At 47.1% G+C, this 24,827-nt stretch overlaps 1 protein-coding gene across 1 annotated transcript in view; it reads right to left on the bottom strand.

The window, feature by feature from the left end:
• Positions 1 to 24,827, bottom strand: part of SLIT3 (slit guidance ligand 3) — a 591,462-nt gene that overhangs the window by 97,000 nt on the left and 469,635 nt on the right. The window contains exons 10-12 of the mRNA XM_077895576.1: positions 17,966 to 18,037; positions 12,627 to 12,698; positions 8,945 to 9,016 (exon numbers count right to left, since the gene is read on the bottom strand). Of these exons, the coding sequence (XP_077751702.1) occupies positions 8,945 to 9,016; positions 12,627 to 12,698; positions 17,966 to 18,037 (216 nt within the window). The remainder of the gene's footprint in view (positions 1 to 8,944; positions 9,017 to 12,626; positions 12,699 to 17,965; positions 18,038 to 24,827) is intronic.

The raw sequence follows: 24,827 nt of genomic DNA, 5'->3' as shown, positions 1-24,827 counted from the left end.
GACACTCTAGCAACAGTGCATTCACTGGAGGCAGGTACGGAGCGGCTGTCCCCTTTAGATAGGACCTATGCTCCTGCTTTGCCACAGTCCTCACTATTTCCTATTGCAATTGATGTCTTTCACCAGTTTATTTGCCTATCTGGCCTGGATCTCATCTTTGAGACCCTAGTGCAGATTAATGAGCTCAGTTGCAGTTCTGAAGAATGCTGGACATTGGACCAAGAGGAAGCCCACAGGGAGAGAGCAGTGGTGACTCTGACCTGCCTTGAAAAGGTATCTGAACTTCATGCCACTCTGGCAACCCTCCTCACTCACGGGAACTACAGAGGCTTCTTTTTCTGATCCAAATACTTTCTTGTTCCCTACTGCTTCTAGATGTCTTAGCAAGGGATGTTATCGCAAAGATGGAAGGCATCAAAACAAGCCAGGCTGGCGGAATTACTAGGCAAAGACAGCTTGAGGCACAGAGTGCGTGAGGCAGGGAGCAAAGGGAAATGCAGAAGGGCACAGTCTCCTGGTCACTCATCCTCTCCCAGGATGCTTGGCTCCCTAAGGCAAGACACGTAGGTGCAGGGAGAGATAAAATTAAGCTGCTTATCCAGATTTAGATGCCGTGGACAGTCTCACTGATCCCTAGCACCAGCAAGATCTAACAGCCTGTCCTTCTGTCCTCTCTCCTTTGGGAGGAAGGTTGGCAGCTACTCAACTCCATCTGTCTTCCACGAAAGGATCTCTGAGCTACCTGGTAGATGGACAAGGGTTGGAGGGGAATTAAAAAAAAAAAAAAACATGCTGTGATGGAGCAAACAGAGAGTAAATGGCTATTTGGGATGGGGTTCAACATTTCCCTAAGATTTCCTGAAGATAGGCATTCTCCGTATTTCACTGGAGGGATTGATTCTCCCTCTTTCTCCCTCAAGGCTGCTCCATCTGTCCTGTCCCATGTCATTCCCCTTTGACAAGCAGCAGTGTAGCTGCTGTGTAAAATAACACTAATAATGCAGCGTCATCTCTCGAGACCACAGCTCTGTGCAGCCCCGTGCTGAGCATTTTCTAAAGCACTTTTCATGGAATATTTTATTTTACCCTCAGAGCAGCACTAAGATTGTCCTCATTTTGCCAGTGAGGAGACTGAGGGTCAGAGTGGTGATGGATTTGACCAAGATCATACAGCAGGAAGTGAAGTACCAGCCTGACTTCAGACTTCAACGCTTTCCATGCTCTTTTCCATGCCCAGTGGAGGGTGTTTCTCATCTCTGGTAGTGGCTATTTTTGCTAGCTTTGAAATGCACCTGGGCATGGAATACACCAGGTGGATGGAGGTCTGGTTGGATCTGGAAGACTACCTGCTTCTTGGTGGTGCAGAGGTATCAGGAATCCTGCCAACTCTTAGGAAGGACCTGGCAACCAAGTTGTCAGAGATGGGACACTCTTTGGGATGTTCACCCAAACTGCCATTGGCACAAAGTGGCAGGTTCTTCATTGAGGGGCTCATACATGTACAAAGCAGGGTTTCCACCTTCAGTGATCATTGACCAAATGGTGATTTGGGAGCTGGTATGCATGGCTCCCCTGAATTCTCACTCTACCCTGGGAAGATCAGGGGACAGAGATGAAGCAGAGAAAACAGCATCCCTCATGCAAGATGAGATGCTCCAGCTTGCCTCATTCAAGAGGCTTCCCGGGATTCAAACTCAAAACTCTGACATCCCAGCTAGAGCCCAGCTTGGTCTGCTAGATCCAGGGGCTGGGGGCATATTGTGTTCATAAATATTTCCCCAAAAGCATATCTAACCATCTTTTGGGGCCACCTGCTCCCAGACCCACTTCCCAAAGAGCCTCAAGATCTTACAAGCAAAAGAAGAGAGGGGCTGGGATGGTCAGGCGAGATGAATATCAGGGATGTGAGACACACCTGGTAACAAGTGTGTATGGCCAGGTATCCACCAAGCCCCTACAAACACTGACTCATTAATCTCCCCACAGCCCTATGGGATAAGTGCCATCTCCATATGACAGATGACACCACTGGGACATAGAAACCTTAAGTACCAGTGATGGAACTTGCACAGCTACAAAGTGGTAGGTTGAGAAGTGGATCCATCTTAGCCCAAAGCTCCTATCTTAGCCCAAAGACTTTGCTCCCATCTATTATGCAACCCTGATACCCACTAAGGACCTTGGGAATCGCCTAATGTTCATGGTAGGAGGCAGCAGTATGTTCTCTGTAGCCACTCCCATGACCCTAGTGATGATTCTACAATAAGACAAAACAAAGAGTCATGCTCCCTTCAGAGGAGATTAAGGAGAGTGGCACATCAGGAGGCGGAGTGCACGTACATCACCTTCTAAATTTATTTCCAAGTGTTAGCCCTGCGAGGCACTCTGCCACTCCTTCTTCTCGGAGCACGTTTGGCTTCCACATATGTTCCATGTCAAGAGGTATTAGCACTCAGCCCACTGACTAACCAACATAACGGTGCCGCTAAGAGATAATCCTTTCCAGAACTGTTGCCTTCGGAAAAGGCAAGGCAGGAAACAAGCCACTGAGAACCACAGAGCTGGAGCTGGAGGGAGGGGGTTGCGGGGGTGGGTGGCGAAATCCCCTTAGTCTGTACTAAGGAGGGCCCTCGTGACTCAAGTCCTCCTGCTAGAGGACCTGGCCTGCTCTGGCCAGGGAAGTCCCAGCTGCTCTCAACACAGGGAGGCAGATGAGGTCCACCCTGATTGGGGAACAGGACCCCCCCATACCCAGCTTCCCCAGAGAGGCCAGTGGGGCAGAAGGCCACTGAGACCCCACTTTTAGCTACATCTGCTCCATGGAGCTCACAGGCCTTTGCTGCAAGGTTTGGAAGACATAAACATCTGGAGTCAGGTTTAATGATAAATTGCATTAAAATCACCTTGGCAACTCCAGCAGCTCACGTGTTGATTCAGTGGCCCAGAGCTAACATTCTGGGTGGGATTTATACTTTCCACACCTGCCCATGGGTGTGTGGAAGACAGCGGCTACGTTACTCCTCTTGCTTCTGTGGTGTTTGTTGGGAAATGCCAAACTCCACCAAGTTTTTTTCAGAAAACTGGTGCCAAGAAAGAGTGCAGTGACCCCCTTCCTAGAAATAAGCAAAGCCCTGGTAAGAAAGACCATAAGACAGGAAGATGGCCCAGGCTCCTACCACAGGAGGTGCTTTGCGGAGTCTCCTCTTCCTAACACAAGGCTGGGGAGTCAGTTTCTGCTTTGTAAACACTCAGATGCAGATACAGAGGAGGAGAAGAATGTACCAACAACTGCTCGGCATAACCATTTCGATGGCTCCTCCTTGAAAGAGTTCTCTCCCAGAAAGTATTTACCACCATTAAAATGAGTATAAACTATTAGTGAGGACACCAATTTGGAGATATATTTTGGATCTCTGATTAAACTGCAGGGTATAGAGTCAAACCTCCATCTTTTTTTTTTTTTAATTTCTCTAGAATTCACCTTCTATCATCCTGAATTCCTTTATCCACTAATTGCAATTAAGAACTACTCTCTTGCCTTAGAACAAATATTATACTCTCATCTTTACTGTATGATATAAGGGATTTACTTTGACCTTTGGGAACCTACTGAAGCCAGGCATGGGGAGGAGACTGGTGGTACCAGTGTCATGAGGTCAAGAACCTCTAACCCTGCCCAGTCTTGCTCTGGGCCATGTCAGGCTAAACACTCAGGAGAGGACATAGGACGAGGCCTCCCAGTCCCAATAAGGACAAGGGGACTCTTCCCTTCTCTCCTAATAATGGCTATACTGCTGGTCACCAGCTGTGGGTTGTCATGGTGATTCCTGATACAAGGGAAACTGCAAAGGTAGCAATGGCATCAGGTGGCCTGTCTGAAAAACAAGACCTCCTTGGAGTCCACAGACATAGGAGAACTCTAGGAGTAGGGTTGCAAGTGGAGGGAAGTGGAGGCTTTGAGAGACCAGAGAGGTGAGCTGTCAGGACAGCTGTCAGAAGCTCAAAGGCCTCACCTAGCATGACCTGGGTTGCTACTAGGGTGATCATTCGCCTCTCTGTTGCCTCCTGGTTACTAACTGGTCCTTTAAGAGGGGTGAATCATTCACTTGATGACCAAGCATGGGATGACCCCAGATTTTAAGTCTCCCTGAAGACTCTCCTTGGGAAACCCCAGGTACACGAGCAAAGGAAGAAGTCCTCCCTCAAGAGATCCCTGGGTGGCGCAGCGGTTTGGCGCCTGCCTTTGGCCCAGGGCGCGATCCTGGAGACCCGGGATCGAATCCCACGTCAGGCTCCCAGTGCATGGAGCCTGCTTCTCCCTCTGCCTGTGTCTCTGCCTCTCTCTCTCTCTGTGACTATCATAAATAAATAAAAATTAAAAAAATAATAATAAAAAAAAAAAGAAGTCCTCCCTCAAGAATGCATCACAAAGCAAGTTGGCTTCTACTGTGGGAGAGAGTTCTCATCATCTCACCTTGACCTGGTCTTTAGTGACAAGGAACTCCTTCAGGCCCTCTCACAGGGGTTAGTGGGATGCCGAGGAACCAGAGGAAGTCCCAGGGAGATGGCAGCCCATGACTGATACAGTCGACCAAAGGAACTGGATACAGTTCTTTAGTAGCACCTTCTCCTCCCCATGGGCTGGTGAGGAATTCTTGCTCCACGGATCACAAAACTAGCTCTGTACATCTGCCTGTGACTGGGGCTGAAGCAGAAGTCTCTGGCATGGACTCCGGAATTAGACTGCCTGGGTGCCAGTGCCCTGCCACTTACACACTGAGTGGCAATGGCTGTGTTACTTAACCCTTCAATGCCTCAATCTCCTCATCTGTAAAATGGGCCTCTCAACAGTACCTTCCTCCTAGCATTGTTGCAAAAATTAGAGAAGCATAAAACATATAAAACTGCTTTAGCACAGGCTCTGGAGCATATTAAGTAGTCAGTAAATGTTAGCTGCTACTATTAGCAGTAGTAGTATTACTTGTGAAGCAGCTGGTGAGGGAAAGTGAGCTACGGGAGTGAAGTTCTGCTTACTGCCCTGTAATTGGCACGTTGCTTGGCAAACTCCAAGACTCTCAAATGGCCTTGTCTGCCTTCCAAGAAAATCAAACAACAGGTGCCTGGGTTGTCTTAACTTATTCCAGCCCCAAGACAGTCTGGTTTGGTTTAAGACCTCCTCGAGCAGGCTTAACATGACCACGGCCAGGATTTACACGAAAGCTTCTACCTCAAATGACCACCCGCCCCCCTCGGGTGACTTTCCTCTGTATGCCATACAATCAGTGAGCGCTAAATGAATGCTCCTCTTTACTTCCTGGGAGAGCTGAAACAGCACAACTTGCAGCTCAGCTGCCCATCAGACAAGAAAACAATGGTTCTAAAGACCTGCTGATGGCTTTCCTTGCTTTGGAAGAGGTTGACCTCTAAGCTCTAAGGTGAGGGATCTGGGGGCACTTGACTGGTTGCACACCAGGATCCGATCTCACAGATGTCCTAGGAACCCAGGAGCCTGGGTAGGCAGGGGTATGGAGGGAGACAAGAGCATCCTAATCACTGACCCTAAGTTCCTGGTGAGGGAGGGGATGGGTGCCCTCTGGGAGAAGAGCACAGGTCACTTCTCTGGTCATCCTGCTGTTCTCATCCCTGGAGTTGGGAGCATGTGTGCAGTGGCATATCCTATTCTGAGATGTCTTCATGTGGGATATTTCAGTTCTCAGTGGTTTAGGAGGGAGTCTCTAAACATACTTCTTGTCCAAATGGGTGCTGGACTTGCTTCCCAGCAGTCTGGTATAAGGAGGGAAGCTGACAGACCACCACACATTCCCCCAGAGATGAATAAGGGCTCTAGTAACCAGTGAATGTGTATTTACACAGGAGTATCTGTAGGAACTGAACATATTTGGGTTTAATTATAGGGAGACATACTAATTATTTTGAAACATTTGAAGACTTTGAGAACAGCCTCTTCTGAGTTTCCCCAGAAGCCACTACTGAGGTCTAGTATAAGAAAGAACTTCCTCACCTTCTAAGTATACATGATGACTTACTATAAACACCATCAGTAAGAACAGAATCTGTCAGAGAGGGCATGAGAGGGGTTTCTGCACCAATGGGGTAGAAGACAGTACTTAGAATCCCAAAGTTCCTTTGGCCTCTAAGATTCTGGAACTTAAAGCAAAGGAGGTGACTCCTTCCAGGCTGACACCCAGAAGACAGGGTGTTGGGTTTAGGGGATCACTCCCGGGATGGTTGAAGCTTTTCCACAAAGGCCCATTTGTGGTAGCCTCTGAGAAACTCTGAAGCCTGAGATATTCTATTTCGTCATTTGCTGGAACAAACCTATCAAGAAAATGACCCAGGAGGATGATCCAGGGGTTAGGCAGATTTGGTGGGATGGCTGAAAAATGTGGAGATATGGGGCAAGGGGTGCAGGTAGGACAACTCATTGTACCCACTTCGTTACTGGCATCATGACAAGCACCAGAAAGGAAATAGCCAAGATCTCTTCATGTGGCAGAGACAGCTTGGCTTTGTGATGCACCAATAATTTGAGAAACGGAGAGAGAAAAATAAACACAAACCTCTCTCCAAAAGCCTTCGAGTCAAAGGAGAGGAAATTACTCAGACTACCAGGGTATTCTAATCAGAGCCTTCTTATCAGAGTGTCTCCAGTCTAACAAGGAGAAATCCAATCTATAGCGGGCTGGACGCTAAATTAGATCTAATCAGGACATGCTTTCCAACTGCTCAGCAGCAGGTCAAAGCCCAATGACGGGCTGCAGTTGCTGCTTCTTTCTGGAAAGCAAGTCTGCCTAAGTTGTGTCAACTCTTGGTTGCGTGGGTGTGGGGGAGGATGGTTTGTCTTTACTCCCAGTTACTCCAGTCCATCTGCTCAAAATTTTGGTGAGGTTGAACTGGATTGCCTTCCCAGCCCATGCAAAGTCCTGTGAGTTCTATTAATATCATCACTGTTGTCAGCTCCAAGCTGGGAGACATTTCCTTTTTTAAAAAAAAACATGCAAGCCCGGCCCCCCAAACCTATGCATTTATCGATCTTTGCAACATGCCAGGCGCTGTGGTAGGCACTGTGATGCAAGCTAGGTTTCTCCTTAATGAATGCGAGGGCACATTCCTGTCCACACCAGACACGCAGATTTGTAAAGGGATATTCAGCTCAGCCCAGTGGAATGCAACACCCCCCAAATCTACCTCAAGGCCCATGCTTTTGTTATGCTTCTTTCCAGGGATTAATAGCTAAACTAGCTAGCCTTATGGTGGTGGTTATAACTTACAGTTTCTTTGCTATAAGCAAAGAACACCACTGTGAAACACCCAGCTCCCTACAGAGCACTGGTATGTCACTGTAACAGACAGCCTTAGAGGCTCATCTGAGGGCTGGGACCTTTGAACAGAAGAATATGCCCACGCAGAGACTCCCAGATGAGACAGATCTGGAGACAGAGGTGAAGGGAGATACAGACAAAAAGACACAGAATCTTCTTCCTCTTGCTTTCAGCTTCATTGAAACAAACCTGGCTACTGCTTGTAGATGGATGTGCTGCCTGGAAAGCCACTGGGAGGGATTTACATGACTGCATTGTCCTGGGAGGATTTGTCCAGGCCCAAGTCTTACAGAACATGGGAAGGGTAGCACATAAAGATGTGAGAAGGGAACGGCTGAGGAAGAGTCTCACTTCCTCTTCCTTGAGGAATCTTTGGGTGCCACCCTGTGATGGTGTTGCCTACCTTCCTCTCTCTATTCTTGTTCCTGGCCTCCCACCCACCCCGAGACCCAGGTTGAACACCTGGTCTACAAACTCCCATGGCAGCTTTGCTTGCCAGCACATGGGGGTGTAGGGAGGCCCCTTCCTCATGGCCTGTGACTTGGAGATGGTTTTACAAAGACACACACACACACACACACACACACATACACACTCACTTACTCATCTTACTCAGATGCACACCTCTACTCAAAGGGCAGAGAGCCTTCTGAGCCACAGGACCATGTCAACTCTTTGCCAGTTTCCACACCTATTTCGCTGTGTGATTGAGGGCAAGTTGTTTACCTCTCTGAAGCCTGGTATTCTATACCACTCCTAGGATACTCAAGATCAGTTCCTCATACTCACAGGAATTGTGATGGTCACTGAACAGGCAAGGATGTGTATGGGCACACGTATACCTCCAACCACAGCACATGCACGTAGATGCCATGCCTATCTAATCACAAACCACAGACCTAATCTCCCCCATCATAAAATCTTAAAATACAGGACAAGCAAAATTCCTTTCCTTGCCTCTCCACATCAGAGTTCAATTATCTTCTTCAAACATTTAAGCTCAAATGACCAGAATGAAATAAATGCAAATAAATAATCTCAGAGCTTAAAATTCGAGGCAACAAATCTTCCTTCAAATTAAATAAACACTCCCCCCTCAGCCATATCTTACGCAGATAGAGTCACACTGGTGACTGATTATGCTCTTCTGTATAATTATTTCACCACCCCACCCCCACCTTTCTCCAAGGTTACATGTCTGTCAGCAGCTCTGTTTCAGCTTTCTTGGAATATGGTGTGTCAATGTTTCAGTTCCCTACAATCCTAGCACACTCCTGCAAGATGCTTCCCCTTGTAGGATTCAACTCAGGCTTAATTCCTAGCCCCTAGATCTATGGGTTAGTGACTCATGTCCAGGCCAGGCTCCTGAGCTGTATCATTTGGATTTGTTCACATTGACCTTGGCCTCCCTCTGCCAACTCCCTGGCTTTTTTTCCACCAAAAAAGAGGTGACAGAGGTGTGGAGTGGACAGCTCAGATATTTTTTTCCTTTTAGTGTGTGTACAGTCAAAAGAACTGTACAGAAGCATGGCTCGAAGTTTGCAGGGAAGAGCCTGCAAACAGTCCCTGAGACATACAATGTGACAAAGGTGCCTACTCACAGCAGCTGTAAGGACACCAGCCCGTCAAACAGTCCCTTGGCAAGCTCAGTGATCTTGTTCCCGTAGAGCACGCTGGAGGAAAAAAGCAGAGGAGAGAATGGTTGCTGTAGAGGCAAAGCCAGTGGAACCCACTCATGTAGAGGCTGTTGCCTCGGCCAACTCCATTGGGGGGGGGGTAAGTGAGTGGGTAGGTGGGGTTTCTCAGAGCATCTCCTTCTCTGGCTGGCCTTACCCCCTCTCCTTCCCAATGGGACAGCAGGTGAGTGCCACCAAGAGCTGGAGAGGCAGGCTATCTGGGAGGCAAGGAGAAATGGGCTCTATCCTGTTTTACTCCTGGGCAGCCCAGTTCAATAAATAATCCACAACAGGGAGCAGCAGTCCCTTTGTAGTGTCTCCCTGAGCTGCTGATATGACTCACACCTCGGCAATAAATAAGACGTGTAGGAAGCTGCGGGCCCTGCGTCTTCTTGTCTTCAATGGGTATTGATCAGACTGAGCCCGCCTATAGAACATTTCCCTTTAATATACCATTGCATCCTAGGAATTCCTGAGCTGAGTTCTTTAATCATCCATCCAGACAGGGCTGTGGGCATCTGGGGTCCTATCCAGATGGCACAGGGACTGCTGAGTCAGGGACTGGCTCTCAGAAAAAGCTGGAGAGCAAGGAATTGTTAACGGAAGCAATGGCCCCTACACTCCAGCCCCTCTTTGAGCTCCAAGAACTAAGAAACTCTGAATTCTTTTACCCCTTTCTCTTTCAGACCAACAGGGTCCTTCACTCTGTGTCTCCTATCCATGGGCTGGCCTTCGGGAACCTGGAAGGGCTTGGGGGAAGATTTCTATGGCCAGCCTCTACAGCCCAGTGCTTGGGGGGGTCCTGCTGGCCCTCCACATAGGTGCTGAAGACCTGCTGGCCTCTCTCTGCTCTCATCCATGGCGCAGACCACTTCTCTTGGGTCCAGCCTCCTTGACATGTAGAGAAGTGAGCTCAGGAGGGCTTCTTTTTTTTCCCCTTTTTCAATTCCCTCTTGGGTGCTAAAGTATACTGAATGAATGCAATATACAAACCCCACTCAGACTGCAAATCCAGGCTGTTACACATCTTTGAGGAGACAAAATATTAGGGTGAGGAAATAGTAAATGGGAGCGATAAACCAAACCCCCTATTTTCCAGACACCACCAGGAAAAAAGAGTGTCTCACTCAGCCAGCGGGTGTGTTTCATTAATGTTTCAACAAATTAATGAGTAAATAAAAGTCAGCATGACGGCTTAGGCGCGCATTTGTAATTCATATTAATGTCCCACGGCTCACTGTGCCAAACGTTGTAGCATCACTGTCTGCTTGTCTCGCCTAATGTCAAACCTTCTGGTGTAGCAGTAGCTGGCGAGGTGTTGGTACCAGGGACTTGGGGCAGGGGATCCACACACATGACCCGTCATACCTCCTTATGGATCTAACCTAATGGGTCAAAATCACTCTTTGGTAGACTGAAGAGGGCTGTGGGTCTACCTTGGAGTGATCTGGGTGCAGACCCACCTGGCTTTGCTCTCACATCTTTCCTTGACTGCCCTCTTCTCACCTTTCAGGTCAGAGTGCAAACATCTCTTCCCTGGGAAGCTTCTCCTGAATATTCTAATGTTTTTCACCACCTGTCACCCTGTTTTTATTTCTTCATCACTTTTTATAATGTCATGTTCTGTTACTTATGGATTTATTTATTTTAAGATTTTTCTCTGCCTCTCCCTCTCAGTTCCCTTGAATGTAGGTCCCACGAGTATGGTGACATTACATGGCTTGCTCACGGGACTGACAGGGTCTAGCACAGTATTTTTTGTTGACAGAATAAACAAATGAGTACCAGCAAGGCTTTCCTGCCCTTTAGCTCAGCCACTGCCGAGTTTGGGTTGGGTGTATTTATATTCCAAGCTCCAGGAGACCAAGGATCTTGTCCATCCAGTTCACTGCCACATTCTACATGCCTGTGATACTCCTTGGTACCAAGCAGGCATCTACCTGAATGGATGAATGCACAGATTAGAGGTGAGGGGGCACCTCACATAAGGCCCTGGTATATTTCAGAACTGGCTAGTGGGAGGCCAGTTGCCAGTTTGGCAACCCAGATTTGACTTTTCCTTTTCTCACCCCCTACCGGACCAGACGAATCTCACTGTCCTCAGATTGTTCCCAAGTCCCAGTAGAGGGAAACCAGATAAGTGGAATGGGAGGGTGGGGGCAGGGATAGGATCCTGGCAGCACACAGCCACTCTCTCTGCTCCTCTGTGATCTTCAGCACAATAAGCAGACACTAATCTCACATACAATCCTGTCTTTGATATCTCAGCCAGATGTTCTATTCGATAAATGAAACTAATTTACTCTGCAAGCAGCAGGCAACAGCTGAATCAAGAGACTTCCCTGTCCCCAGCCCCTTCTCAGTGGGATGGGGCCAGGTGGGGAAAAATGTGTATCTTGTTGCCTGCCACTCATAAATTAAGCAAACAGGTTACCAAGAGAAGCAAAGCATCGACAGCTTGCTTGTGAGCATCCTTACCCGTACTCAGTGGGCGGGTCATCAAATGATATAAATAATATCACCTGATGATAGCTTTCTTGTGTCTCAGTGTATATTTTTCACATTACCTGGAGAGGCAGCATAGCATGGGGATTGAGAGCATGGGTTCTGGAGTTGCACTGCTTGGGTTCAAATCCTGCCTCTCCCAGTTGTGGACTTTGGATAATTATACTTATTCAACAAGCTTTATTTTTGTGCATTTACTACGAGCCAGGTACTGTTTGAGATCAAAAGAGATAAAAACTCCTGTCTGTGTGGAGCTTAGAACACCTCATTTCTTCTACTGTAAAAGAGAGATGAGAATAGAGTCTATATTTTAGGTTATGAGGATTAAACCTGCAAGACTACTGGCACGCTCTAAGTGCTTAATAGGTACTGCCAATTATTTAATCATGGTCACCCCTGAATGCATGTTAGGCAGGAAAGATATCGCTAACTCCATTTTGTCTGTGGGGAAAATATACAGTAAACTCCAGTGACATCCCCTATGCCATGTAGTAAGTCACTGGTAGAATCAGGACAAAGCTCCATGCCTTCTTGCCCCTGTGGCTCTCTGAGTCCCTGGTGGACAAGGCTGTGCTTCCTTCCAGTAAGCTGCCCTAGGGTTGCACAATCCAAGAAAAGAAGGCTTTACAGGATGGAGTAGATGCTTATTCAGAATAAAGGCCATGAGTTGGTTTGGAGAAGAACCCTGAAAATCAGGGAAGAAAATTAGCTTCTCCCTTGACAAGGTCACATAGATGAGAGAAATGGGCACATGGGTAATAAACATACATTACCATTCTGTTCGTCCATCTCCCGAGAGTGCTGCTGAGGCACACAGGGTGGGAGGGGGAATTGTGGGTAGAGCAGAAGATGCATTTGAATTAGAAGCCAATAACTGGGAAGCTGCTGGGCACTTAATCAATAAAAATAATGCATTTGGGTTGTAGAAATATTCCCCAAGATCAATTTCCCCTGAAGAAATATTTGTTTCTTTTACCAGGTTGCCACAAGTGTGTAAGGGAACATAAAGCCTTGATAAACACCTCCTGAAAAATATGGACACATCCCTCTCGAATTGCCAACCCCCCACTCCCACCTCTATACGGCTCTGTTCCCCACTTACAGCGATGTGAGTGATTTCAGACCCTGGAAGGCATCTGGAGCAATGTCCGATATCTGATTCTTGCTGATGTCTCTAAAAAAACATTAATGGGAGAGTCTGAGAGCACAGCTCAAAGGTGTGATACGGCCACTCCTAGGTGTGAAACAAGTACTTCAGATATTTAAAATGGTGAGAATTAATCAGTTTATTTATTCATAGTACAAGAAAAAGGGCTTAAAGATCATTCAGTTCAATGGTCTTTTGATGAAATATGTACATTTGTTTCACTCTTCTTGGCTTTCACAGAATGCTCACCCACAGCATCTTGACTGTGACATATGGCTTTGCACATGTGAGCCTTCACTCTGTAGGAGGGACTGCACCCAGTCACGTTAGGGCCTTGTTGCATTACTAAGCAATTACAGCATAAATGAAGCAGAAGCTGGCCTCACCCAAACACAGGCCAGGGTTCAGGCATGCATCATCTTCTTGTCTCATGCCTCAGCCAACGCTGATTTTCTTCCTCATACTGTCCTGAGTCATTTCACCTCCTCAGTGACCTTTCCTTTCTGACCCGAAAAGATGTTTTGAGCAGTGACTTAAGTCTCTGTCTGGTTCGGGGTGTCCTCCAGGTCACATGATGCAAGCACATCATGAGATTCTCACGGGATGGCTCTGGGATGTGGATTTGTCCCTGGCTGTGCTCCTAGGATAGGTGCGAGCCCGGGGAAGGGAGTGGGTGATGCCCAGGGCTGTGGGGTAATGTGGATGAGAGGGAGGTCACGTGATAGAAGGCAGCCACCCCTGGCTGCGTTGGGGCAGATGAATCTCCCTGACCCGGCTCCTCTTCAGAGCCCAGAAGTGGGTCTGTGCATCCCCATGACTTCTGAGCACCCAGCCTCTAGTTCTTGCTAATGGCACTTCATTGAGGGGAAAGACTTTCTTGGATTGCTTAGCTTGGGGGTGGCCCCTGGGCTCCTGTCATTGGAAGGTGAGATGCTCCAATTTCCAGAGACAACGCCCCTCTCCAGTTCTTTTAACAAAATAGATCAATGGGTCTTTGCCTCTGTGCAGAAGAGAGAGAGCTGGGGTCTTGGAGGGTCAACAAGGAGGAGACAAGGGACTCTGGAGAAGAAAGCACATCTAAGCAGATGCTTAAGCAACTGCCTCCGGCGAGGCCAGACACCCAGCCCCCAACCTCTGGAAGCACACTCCCCAGGTCTGTTTCGCCCCTCCTTCTAATAGCTTGCAAAGGGCTGCCCAGCTTCCTAGGCCTCTGCTCCCTTCCCTCCCTGCTTCCAAAGCCGGTAAGTTGAAAGATATTTCACAGGTTAAGGCTTCTTAGGCACAGCTGTCGAGCTTATCCCTTTAGCTGGCAAGATCGCCTCTCACAAATCCACAGATTGTGCTCACAAACTCGTCAGTTTACACCAGGCTTTTCTTCAGCGCTCCACTTTTGTAGAAGGGTCTTAACAAGCAAGTGCCCTGGATTATCCTAATCTTGTTCACCCTCAGCCTGCCTGCCTCACAAGGCATGTCAGGCCAGCGCACGGGGTCTGTGCTCAGATCAGACTGCTGAGAGAGCCTGGGTGTTTTTTGTTTTGTTTTGTTTTGGGGTTCTGTTTTGTTTTCCTGATCATGGGATGTCCCTTCAAGCTACTTAGACCTCTAGTATGCAAGAGGAAGTTCTGGAACTGGGGGTAGGAGGGAAGCCCTCTGCTTTAGCCTTGTCAGGGCAAAGTGGTATCCAGTCCACAGCTAGCCTTCTGGATGCACTCTTCTCTGTAGCACAGGAGGGATGTCTTGTGGTCTTCGAGATGATGGGAAGTAGAATTGGACATGTGATAGTTTATCTGGGAACTGCTCGTGATGGTCACTTTCTCTTTGTTCTTAATTCTGCAGGAAGCAAATGGCAGCCCTAAGAGGTGAAGGACCTAGAGCCACAAGTGACTTGACACAGCTATTTATTGGGTATCTCAAGTCTCCCCTCACTTCACGATGATGGATGAATAAGGCAGTGGTGCTGGATAGGAGGCAGGTTGGAGAAGGCTTCTGCTGCTCACTGATCTCCATGCTGGACCCCTCCTGATGCAAAGCAGGTGGCCCTGAGCTGACTCCAGGCATCTGGGTCACTCTTGATCAGTGGTTCTCAAATATTACTAGGGTGTTTACTAAAGTTCACCCACAGGGAGTCTGCTTTGGACAGCAGGGTTAGAAACCTGCATCTGTAACGCATCTCCAGTGATTCCCATGCCCATGGTCCCTGGGTCATACTTTAAGCCACAGTGTTTTACAATTTGCTGGTCTCAGATGTATGCCATGCCCTGGGGCTTACAAAATGGATGACTAAGAGGCAGTGGATTTTCCAGACTGTTCAGAACCAAGGTGTCAAACTCCCTGCTGGCAAGGCTCAGAGTGGGGAATACAGTATGGGACTCCAGGAAAGGCTGGCACCTGTGGAATCCTATCCTATGTGAGAGCGTGGAAAGGAAAATGAAAGAACATGCCCTTCTGGCCAAACCACAGGAGTATGGCCCCCATTTGCCAATGCTGCCACTTAACCAGCCCTGTAAGACCAAGGGCTTTTCTCTAGTGCCTTCTACTCTCCTCATAAGTAACTTCTCTACTTTGATACTAGTTTTTTTTTTTTTTTTTTTTTTTTTAGATTTTATTTATTTATTCATGAGACAGAGAGAGAGAGGGGCAGAGACATAGGCAGAGAGAGAAGTAGGCTCCATGCAGGGAGCCTGACGTGGGACTGGATCCCGGGTCTCCAGGATCAGGCCCTGGGCTGAAGGCGGTGCTAAATCACTGAGCCACCCAGTCTGCCCAATACTAGTTTTTACCTGGAAGTATTTTTTATGCTCAGCTGGCCATGAGAAATTGGGACAAGGTCATTCATTCCAGGTGAATTTTTTTGTTTGTTTGTTATTAGAGGTAAGAGGAGGGTGTGGCTCATTCATAGTTGAGGGGAAACTTCTTTCTGTTAAGAAGAGAGACTGGGGCAGCCCTGGTGGCACAGCGGTTTAGCGCCGCCTGCAGCCCAGGGTGTGATCCTGGAGACCCTGGATCAAGTCCCACGTCAGGCTCCCTGCGTGGAGCCTGCTTCTCCCTTTGCCTCTCTCTCTCTCTCTGTGTCTCTCATAAATAAATAAAATCTTTTTAAAAAATTAAAAAAAAAAAAAAGGCAAGAGACTGGTCACGCACACCTCAGAGGAATTCACACTCAGGGTTTCAAAGTCCATTCTCACCAGGGGCCTTATTTCTCCCAAGCCATCCTACATCATTCTTGGTTTGTGAAGTTCTGTTAATCAGAAAAATATTTAAGTGGTCTCTCTTCCCTACTGCCATCCTCTTGGTGGGGGTGGGGAGGAGGGCATCATAATAAATATCAGTAGCATCAGAAATGATCAAAAATTAAATTCCCTTCCCAGGTTGTGACTGAGAAGGTCTTATGAATTTTGAATGCACAGATCATGGCAACTCCAATGGGATGAGGAAAGGACAGTAAAACATAGCTAAGCTCTAAATTACCTGGACTTCACAAAAAATTAGAGCAGTAACTTAAATCATGCAAGAGATATAGGTTGGGGCAGTGACTGAACTTGTCATTTTTCACTGAAATTACTATCTGGCTGCATAATCAAGCTAGGCTTTAAAAATGAATTTGTGGGGGGGGGGTATGGAGTGAGCTGGGAAAGCAGGGAGACCAGGAGATTAATGGCCCAAGGTTTTAAATATTAAGGCCTATATTTATACAGCTCCTCCAGCAAGAATGCTGCCAAGGGGAGGGGAAAAAGTACGTGCTCAGGGCTGGTTCATTATGTTGGTTTTACTTCTGGAATTGTACCAAGAGAAAATCTTGTTTGGTTTGGATTTCCAGGGAGATGGGAAGTTGCCTTCCCAAAATCCGAGGGTAAAGTTTACCAATGCCACTGTTTCTTGGGGATGTTTATTTTGAACATAAAAGGAGTCAGCAGACACTTAACCTCCTTAATGGAGGCTCTCCTACTCAAGGGAACCCGATGAATCAGCCTTCAGTGGAAGGGAGCAAGATCGAGTCTGTGCGTATTTCTACCTGTTCTCTCATCCTCTGCAGGGGCCAGAAAGGGTAAGTAACTGAGGTGAAAACAGCATTTTGATTATTGGACTACAATAAATGATTTCTAGCCTGGAAAAGGGAAAGGGCTCTCCTTCCCAGATTCTATCTATGTTGGCAATGGCTGGGCCACTTCTGAATCCTCCTAGGTTCCCCTCAGCGCTCCCTGGTCTGAGTGACTTACAGAGCAGTGCTCAGAGCCATCATGGGTTGGGGAGGAGTGGTGATGATGACGTCACTACAATGGCGGGGATGAGGGCCATGATGCGTGACGCTGTCAGCGGTACCCTGGTAGGGAAGGAACAGCAGTGTCGGTGTTCCCCGGCACTGATAGGATGTAGTGGTGGCGGTGTTACAGGATGTGGTGCTAATGGGGGTGGTGGGAATAATCACTGGCAAGATATATGTGATTGGAGGATAAGGAAGGGCCCAAGGCTTCTTATCTCACTTAGAAAGAATAGAAAATCTTTAGCATGGTCTAAAAGGCCCACAGGATCTGGCCCCTACATACCTACCTCTCCAATACAATCTCCACCGCTGTTTCCCTCACTCCCTCCCAGCCTCCTTGCTGCCCTGCCAACCATCCGTGCCTGCTCCCCAGGGCTCTTCACTTGCTCTCTCCTGAGAGCTCCTCAATCCCACCCTTCATTTGAGTCACCTGCACAGAGAGGTTTTGGTGGGCCTTCCTTTGTTTTACTTTCTAGAACTTACCAATTTCTGGTATTTGTTTCTTTTCTGTGTTCTCACACTCAAACATGTAAGCTCTGTGAGCACAGACTTGGTTTTAGCACACACTCTATCCTCAGATCTTGCAGTAGACTTCTCTGTTAGATGAATGTGGGCATGGCTGTAGGCATGTTGGTTACAATGCTGTAGAATGACACGAAGCCACTGTCCCATCTTCAATGAAACTCCTACTTTAGGTCCACATCAGGAAAGCGAGGGCAATAAGAATGGTGGTGTGAGGGGTTTTTTTGTTTGTTTTTTAGCCAACTCAGCTCCACTTCTCACTCAGATAATTTTACTTTGCTCTAGTTGGAGAGACCCTTAGCTCTGAGGTGTCTAAATCCATATACCTCACCAGCTGAAAGCGACACTCCTGACCCATGCGTCCCAATCTCAGAGAACATTACAGGTCAGATACTGAACTCTCTAGGAAGAATGTGATGCAGGCTGTCATCTGGGCAGGTTGCCCACCACGCAGGACATATTACCCCCCAAATGAAAACATCTGCTTTATTTTTCCCCAGGGGAAACTCACATTCGCTTCAGTTTCTTGTACTGGGTGAAGGCTCCAGCAGGAATAGATTTGATGGAGTTCTGTTCCAGGCGTCTAAGAAACAGAGCAGAGCAGAGTCAGTTAACCATCCACCTGTCAACTTGTTAACAGGTGGTTACTGAAGGCCTCGAGGACAGGAGGGTCCCTCTCATCACATGACACCCGTTACTGGTTTCAGGAGGCTAGCAAACACTATGTGGAAGCTAGAGACTCGTGTTCTGGTGTATGGAGCACCCATCCCAGAACCTAACCACCCTTGGAAAAATTAGGAAAAAAAAAAAAAAAGACTTCTCCTTGGTAATTTTGGCTCTTGCTTATTATAAGCCATCTTTGAAGGCAAATGTTTCTTTAAAAAAGCTGCAGCACCTTCGACTTTTTCAGAGTGCTGAAAAAGTCAAAGGGATAAAGAGAAGACAAAAGAAATGGCCTTTGGGCCAGCAATGCCCACCTGCCATCGAAGCGTGTCATCTCTTGGTTAAAAATTCAACCCCACTGCTACTGGGGTATTGTATAGGCAGAAAGGAAAATGGCTGGCTTCATTTCTGGTTGTTTTTTTTTTTTGTATTAAGGTATAAATGACTTATTAATTTCAGGAGTATGATATACAATAAACAGCAACATTTGATGTTTGTTTCCGGCTTTTTCAATTGGGCTGTTCTAATGTGCTGGAGAAACAGTCTTCAAGTCTTTAGGCTCCCAGCCTGATACTCCTCAAACCAGCTCTCTGACACCACCCTTAGGGCCCTAGGGCCCCCTGTTGGACCACTCCCCTGGGTTGCTCCTGGAATCTGAGGTTTGACCATGTTATGGCCTCTCCAGAAGTGCTTCCTCTCCTAGGATTCTAGAATGACAAGAAATGCCACAGGCCCAGGGCTCAGTACTTCCTTGAAGAGAAGGGGCTATGGGGAGCAAGCGAGCGAGCATCTCAATTCTTTATTCTCTCTCTCCTCAGATGACTTCCTGGCACCAAGAGCAAGTGTGATGGGCAACGGGCCTGAGTGGGAGGCAGGCCCTTTATTAGAGGTGATGAGTGATGCTCTGGCCTCGGCTGAGGACTTAGCATCTCCTTCTCGTGCATCTCCCTTCTCTCCAAGGCATAGATCTTTTCATCACTTCCTCATTTGGCATAGATGGTCCTCAAACCCTTAGCTGGGAAGACACACAAAAAGGTGTGTGCAAGGGTGGGGGGGGATCAGAAGGAACATACGGGTGGAAGTGGCTCCCTTGGAGGCTAGCTACATCTAGTGGATGCACATTTCTGGCTGGGATGAACCCATTCATCTTGAAGAGTAATCCCCGCTGCAGAGTCGGGGAGACAGTCGTATTAATTTGTGCCTCTGCGATCTCATCTTCATTGGGGGAAGAGAGTATTTGTTACTGGAACCGCTAATGGAGCAGTTTGCCAGCAATTTTCCCATTTCAAACAACATCTCAGCTGCTAATGTGGAATGGTTTGTCAGGCCTACCCATAACACAGACAAATCACTCTCCAGGCCAAAGGAAGGGTGGGGGTAGGGTGCAGAGAAAGAGGAAGGGCGGTGGGAGGAGAGAGGGAGCATCAGGACAGATCATTCTTGGCTGCTGGATGAATAGAGTCTACAAATGAGACTGCCACGGTCTATTAAGAAAGCCTTTGTGGCCTGCCAGAGGAGGTGGGGAGCTTGCTCTGCTGGGCACATGGGCACAGGCTGGCTGGACAGGGGCCTGGCTGGCTCATGGTAAGGCACAAGAGCTTGCCACCAGGTCTCAGAGTCTGTGAGCTACCGGATACAGCCACCTACCGAGGCAGCAGACTCAGGGCAGGCTGCCTTGACTGAGAAGTTCCAAGGACGTTCTTGTTTTCCAGCTGAGCAGAGTTCAGCAGGGATTTCTCAGCCAAGGCAGCAGCTCCATGGGTCTCTGGGGCTGCCAGTCAGGTGGAAAATGCTCTCCAGGAATCCTGTGATTCACCTGCCACTTTGGCAAGGGATTGTGGCTGGATGATGCCCCTGGGGAGAGCCACTGTCTGTAACGATGGCAACCCCCTCAGTGTTTGCAAGAGAATCCACTGCTCCCAGCTGCAGGCCAAGAGCCCAGGTAAGTCAGGTCAGCACTGGGGGTGAGGTCAGCCGGCTGTGTTTGCAATTCGTAATCAATTAGTCTCCACTTTAGCAAGGGGTGTAAGAGCCAAGGGAGGGATGAACCAGTGAGCAATAGGTGGTACCTGTCCCCAAGGAGTTTAACAATCTGAGGATAACGACAGCCCAAGACAGTCCACTACAGAACCCAATTCTATCGCTAATGTAACAAAGAAGAAGAGCTATCATTTATGATAGGGCAGTTGATTTATGTTACCTCTTTTAATCCTTACAGTTATGGGGCAGGCTGTGTTGGCCTCATTCTGTGGATGTGGAAAAATCTAGAGGAATCACATAGCCTGTCCAGAGTGATAGAGCTAGTAAGTGGCAGAGCTGACTATGTTTCAACCCATTGGACATACTGCCTTTCTTTCTGAAAACAGAGAAACTGAGGCCTAGAGACTAAAGTGACTTCCCCAGTGTCACAGAAGATTTTAGGAGGTTAAGACCCAGTGCTTATGCTGAGACATCATGCGGCCTCTGCAAAAGTCAATATTTTGTAAAAAGGCTGCAGGACTTGAGGGAGATGCGGTATAGATGTAAGTATATATAACTATGCAAATAGAGTGCAAAGGTGTGGTTTTGAACCAAGAACTCCAATCAGGAGTACAGGGATGGCTGTGTGCATCCTATACTCATCAGACTTGCCCACTCTAGGGATGGTATTTGTCTCTGCCACCTCTCTGCTTCTTATGCTGCTGTGGCTCCTGGCTTGACAGTGGATCCCCTATGGACCTCCAAGGCCATGACCCAATGTCATGGGGTTAACCTTGCCACAAGGGCATCAGAGTTTGTCTGGGGGGAGTGGGTGTAGTTGTGAAAAGTCTGTGTTCTTCAAATGTGAAGTGAGGGTGAGGGTAGGGATAATGACAACAGTAGGACCTAATCGGTATCAGGTGCTTGTGAGTCAGGCATTAGGTTAAGAGTTTTACATGGTTGGTTTATCTTAATACTTACACCTCAATGAGGCAAATCCTACTCATTATTACCAACCCCACTTTAAACATGAGAAAATGGAGGCTCAGAGATGTGAAGTCACTTGTCCAAATTCACAAAGCCAGGAAGAACTACAGCCAGGATGAAAGTCAAGTTTGTCCCATTCAAAAACCTGAACTCTCCGTCACAGAGCTTTGCTGAGTCTCATTTGGAGTGGAGGCATTTCCATTTTTAGTCATTGCCAGCTCATCCTCGGGGAAATGGCCCCCTCATCAAGGGAGTAAGCCTACAGTGCTTGTGCACACGCCAAGTCTCTGCGTGGCCTAGAACCCCCGGGGGGTTTTATACAGCCTGGAATAAGCACACAAAGATCCACATTCCCAGTGACAAAAATTCGGTGTGAAGGACAAAAAGCAGCATTAGCATCAGCAAAAACTGTCACATTTAGAGAGGTGTCTGTAGCCAACAGCTGTGTTAGGTCTCTCTTAAATGGCACATGTGTCTCTCTTTGTCTGGCAAACATTCTTCAGGCTGCAAACTGATTTAATAGAACTAGCATAAAAACAAACATACAAATCAAACATCTGAACATCTTCCGGCACCAGTAAAAACAATGGGAACATCTGATGGGGATTTCAGCCATTTGCGCTCTGTATTGATTTGCCCTAGTTTCTCGGTGCTTCCTTAATGATCTGTCATTTGCAAACATGCGACTGAACACAATATATTTCCAGCAATGCATAAGTCAACATGATGCCAGAGGGACTAGCAGAGGCATGGCTAGCGCAAAGGCATGGCTACAAGTCACCTGATAAGGACGTTCTAGAGCTGGGTTCGAATATTGGTGGTGGTGTGGCTGAGGTGGCAATAATGACAAACATCTACCATTTATTGAGGGCTTTTTATAGGTTAGACACTGTGCTCTTTGCACGCCGTCTCATTTTATTCCTTCAACAATAGTACGAAGCAAGTATCATTATTAATGTAAGAACAACAAAGATGAGGGATGCAGGCATATGAGACATGAGTCATTCTTAACCTGCTCTGCAGAATACCTGGCATTGCCTACAGAAAAGAGGGGGTGCAGACAGAGAACCAGATTTGCTTTCCTTATTATATGCATATGCCCAGATGCCTATACCAGAGAATTTTTTATAATCATCTTGGGGAAAAAATGAAAAAAAAATTAGTATGGGAACTTAAGACTAAACCATTCTATTGTGTCATACATGTCACCTGCATAAGTTTTTCTTCTTTAGGTTCTATTCAATGTCTTCCAAACACTGTGCTAATATTGTGCTATTTAGTCTTCATAGAAAATCTCTAGTAGTTCTGATGAATCCCATTTTGCAAAGCAGGGTGACCGAGTGAAGCAGGAGATGTTAAGGAAGGTGCTCTAGGTGAGAGGCAAAACTGGGATGTACACCTGGACTATTTATCCCAATGTTCTGTTCCTGATTATTCTGTGCTTCATCAGCTTCCGCTTTATACCACTGCCCCATCCCACCCCATCTCTTCTCCTTCCATGTAACAGTCCCTCAGAAACCTGGTATTCTCAGAACATTTAAGAATCCCGGATGTTGATGGCTTCCAGAACCCTCCAGTCCTTTTGTTCTGTTGGCTACTTTTTGTTTTGTTTTGTTTTCATTCTCTCTTTTTAAAATCCCCTGGTGAACAGTGTAATGGGAGAATATCTGCTTTTGTTAAGCAGATAAACCACAATTTATCTCCTCACCCCAGATAAACAGTGGAGTTGAGGTGAGACAAGGTGCAAAGTAGGGCTACCTTTCCCCCAGATGCTTTCACTTATGACTTGACAGTAAACCCATCCACAGCCTTTCTCCATCAACTAAATTTAGCTGCTATAGTAGAGGGCATGAGACACCCTGGATGGCACTGTGTGTGTGTTTGGGGGTGGGTAGAGCAAACTGGAAGAAGATGGGACAGAGATTAAAATGACACTCTAGGTACAGATGGTCCTCTTGAGCCTTGAGGACACTGGAGGGAAGACAGAAGACCACGGAAGAGAGGAAGGTGGGAGCTTCTGGCTCTTCCCGGAATCTACCCCTCCTAGAGGCTGGAGCTGGTTCAGAGAAACGACAGGGAGCAGTTAGAATGGTGGTGTTGGTGGGAACTCAGTTTCGAGGAAAATCTGCAGGGAACTGTCTCACTGCGGGTTCTCTGGAAGAAAGCTATTTTTAGAGGAATTGGCTCTGCTATGCGGGGAGACCAGCACACAGTCCTCTGAGCTGCTTTGGCTTTGAAAAAAAAACTCTAAAAGAATTTGCCAGATTGCTTTGCACGGGAGATAGCCCTTCCTCCCCACAAATGCTGGGGAGTGCAGACCCCTTCCCGAGGTGTTAGAGCATCACTCCTGGCTAAGGATTGTGCATAGGGCCTGGAGAGCCTGATAGGGTGCCAAGCATCCCTAAGGAGAAAGGGGAAATCTGGATTGTATAGGTGCCATGGACACGAGGCAAAATTCTTGACAGTAAAAAGAAAAAGTCACATTCAGATGTCTTTGGGATGATAAATCAGACACTTCCTATTCATCCTGGGGTGCGTACTGCAGCTTCAACTCTCTACTCCCTGCCTCATCTTTCAACCTCCCCCATCTGCTGGTCTTCTCTCACTGCTAAGAAGATGCCTTTCAGCTGCTTTCAAAACTTCTGGGCCAACACACGGGTCCCCAGGCATGGGCTTTGTTGCCATGAGGAATGAGCCTGTTTCTTCCTCAAAAGTCTCTCTTACATGTCACTTCTCCAGGTACCTTCCTAACCATAGAGTCTTGCCTCATCTGCTTTCATGTCTCAGCTTCATTTCATCACAGAGGAGAATGAGGCAAGCACAGACGGAGATATCCTAGGCAATCTGTCTGGTGGGCCATGGGTGCTCAGGAAGCTGGGGCAGCCTTATTTCCATGTCTGCATACATTTGCATGAAGAAGAGCTACTGCCAGGCTCAATTCCTAATGCAAGTGGCTAACCTGGTTCTTAAACCTCTTCTCACCCATAACCCTCAAAAGTCTGACCTAGCTTTGTGGAAGGATCGCATATGTAGGTAGCTCCAGCTCCTATCATGGTCCAACCCTTCTCACTGAGCCTAATGAAAGTCGTAGTAATAGTAGTAGCAGTAGTAAAATAACAATCATGGCTAACAGAGTATATCCTATGTGCTGGACAGAATGCTAAGCATTTGACAGCCTACATTCATTTCACTTTGACAAGAACTATTAAGAAGGTACCACTGGCCTCTGCATGTTTCAGTTGAGGAAAACAAGACTCAGAAAAGTTATTTACCAATAGCTAAAAGGTAGAGCCAGAGCTGGTATGTAGATCTACCTCCCTGAATTTATGGTTTACACTCTTAAGAATCCGGTTGTTGTTTGTAACTGTTTTTTTTTAGAAGCACTCTAGCTAGGTTGGTCATTCCCAGACTTTCAGATTTCACAGGCTAAGTGGTTACAGACCTTTTATTTTGCCAATTAAGATGCTCTGTGTGTGTTGTATATAATACATGTTTATATATGACATACATTTATAGTTACATCATAATTACACATGTAATCATAAACACATATTTATAATGTACATGTGCATGCACCCACAAACATATATTCTGCCTTCAGCAGCCACCATTTCATAAGATAAAGGGCATTTTAAAAACAACAACAACAGAATAAGGAAGTCCAGGAATTTAAAATAAAGGAGAGTTCTTTAAATTGGATATTTTTGCTCAATAGAAAAACATCACATTGTTCTTGTTTTTCTCACTTTACCTCACATTGAGAG

Source organism: Canis aureus, chromosome 4 (assembly GCF_053574225.1).
Source record: "Canis aureus isolate CA01 chromosome 4, VMU_Caureus_v.1.0, whole genome shotgun sequence".
NCBI lineage: Eukaryota > Metazoa > Chordata > Mammalia > Carnivora > Canidae > Canis > Canis aureus.
This window is presented reverse-complemented; position numbering and strand designations above follow the sequence as displayed.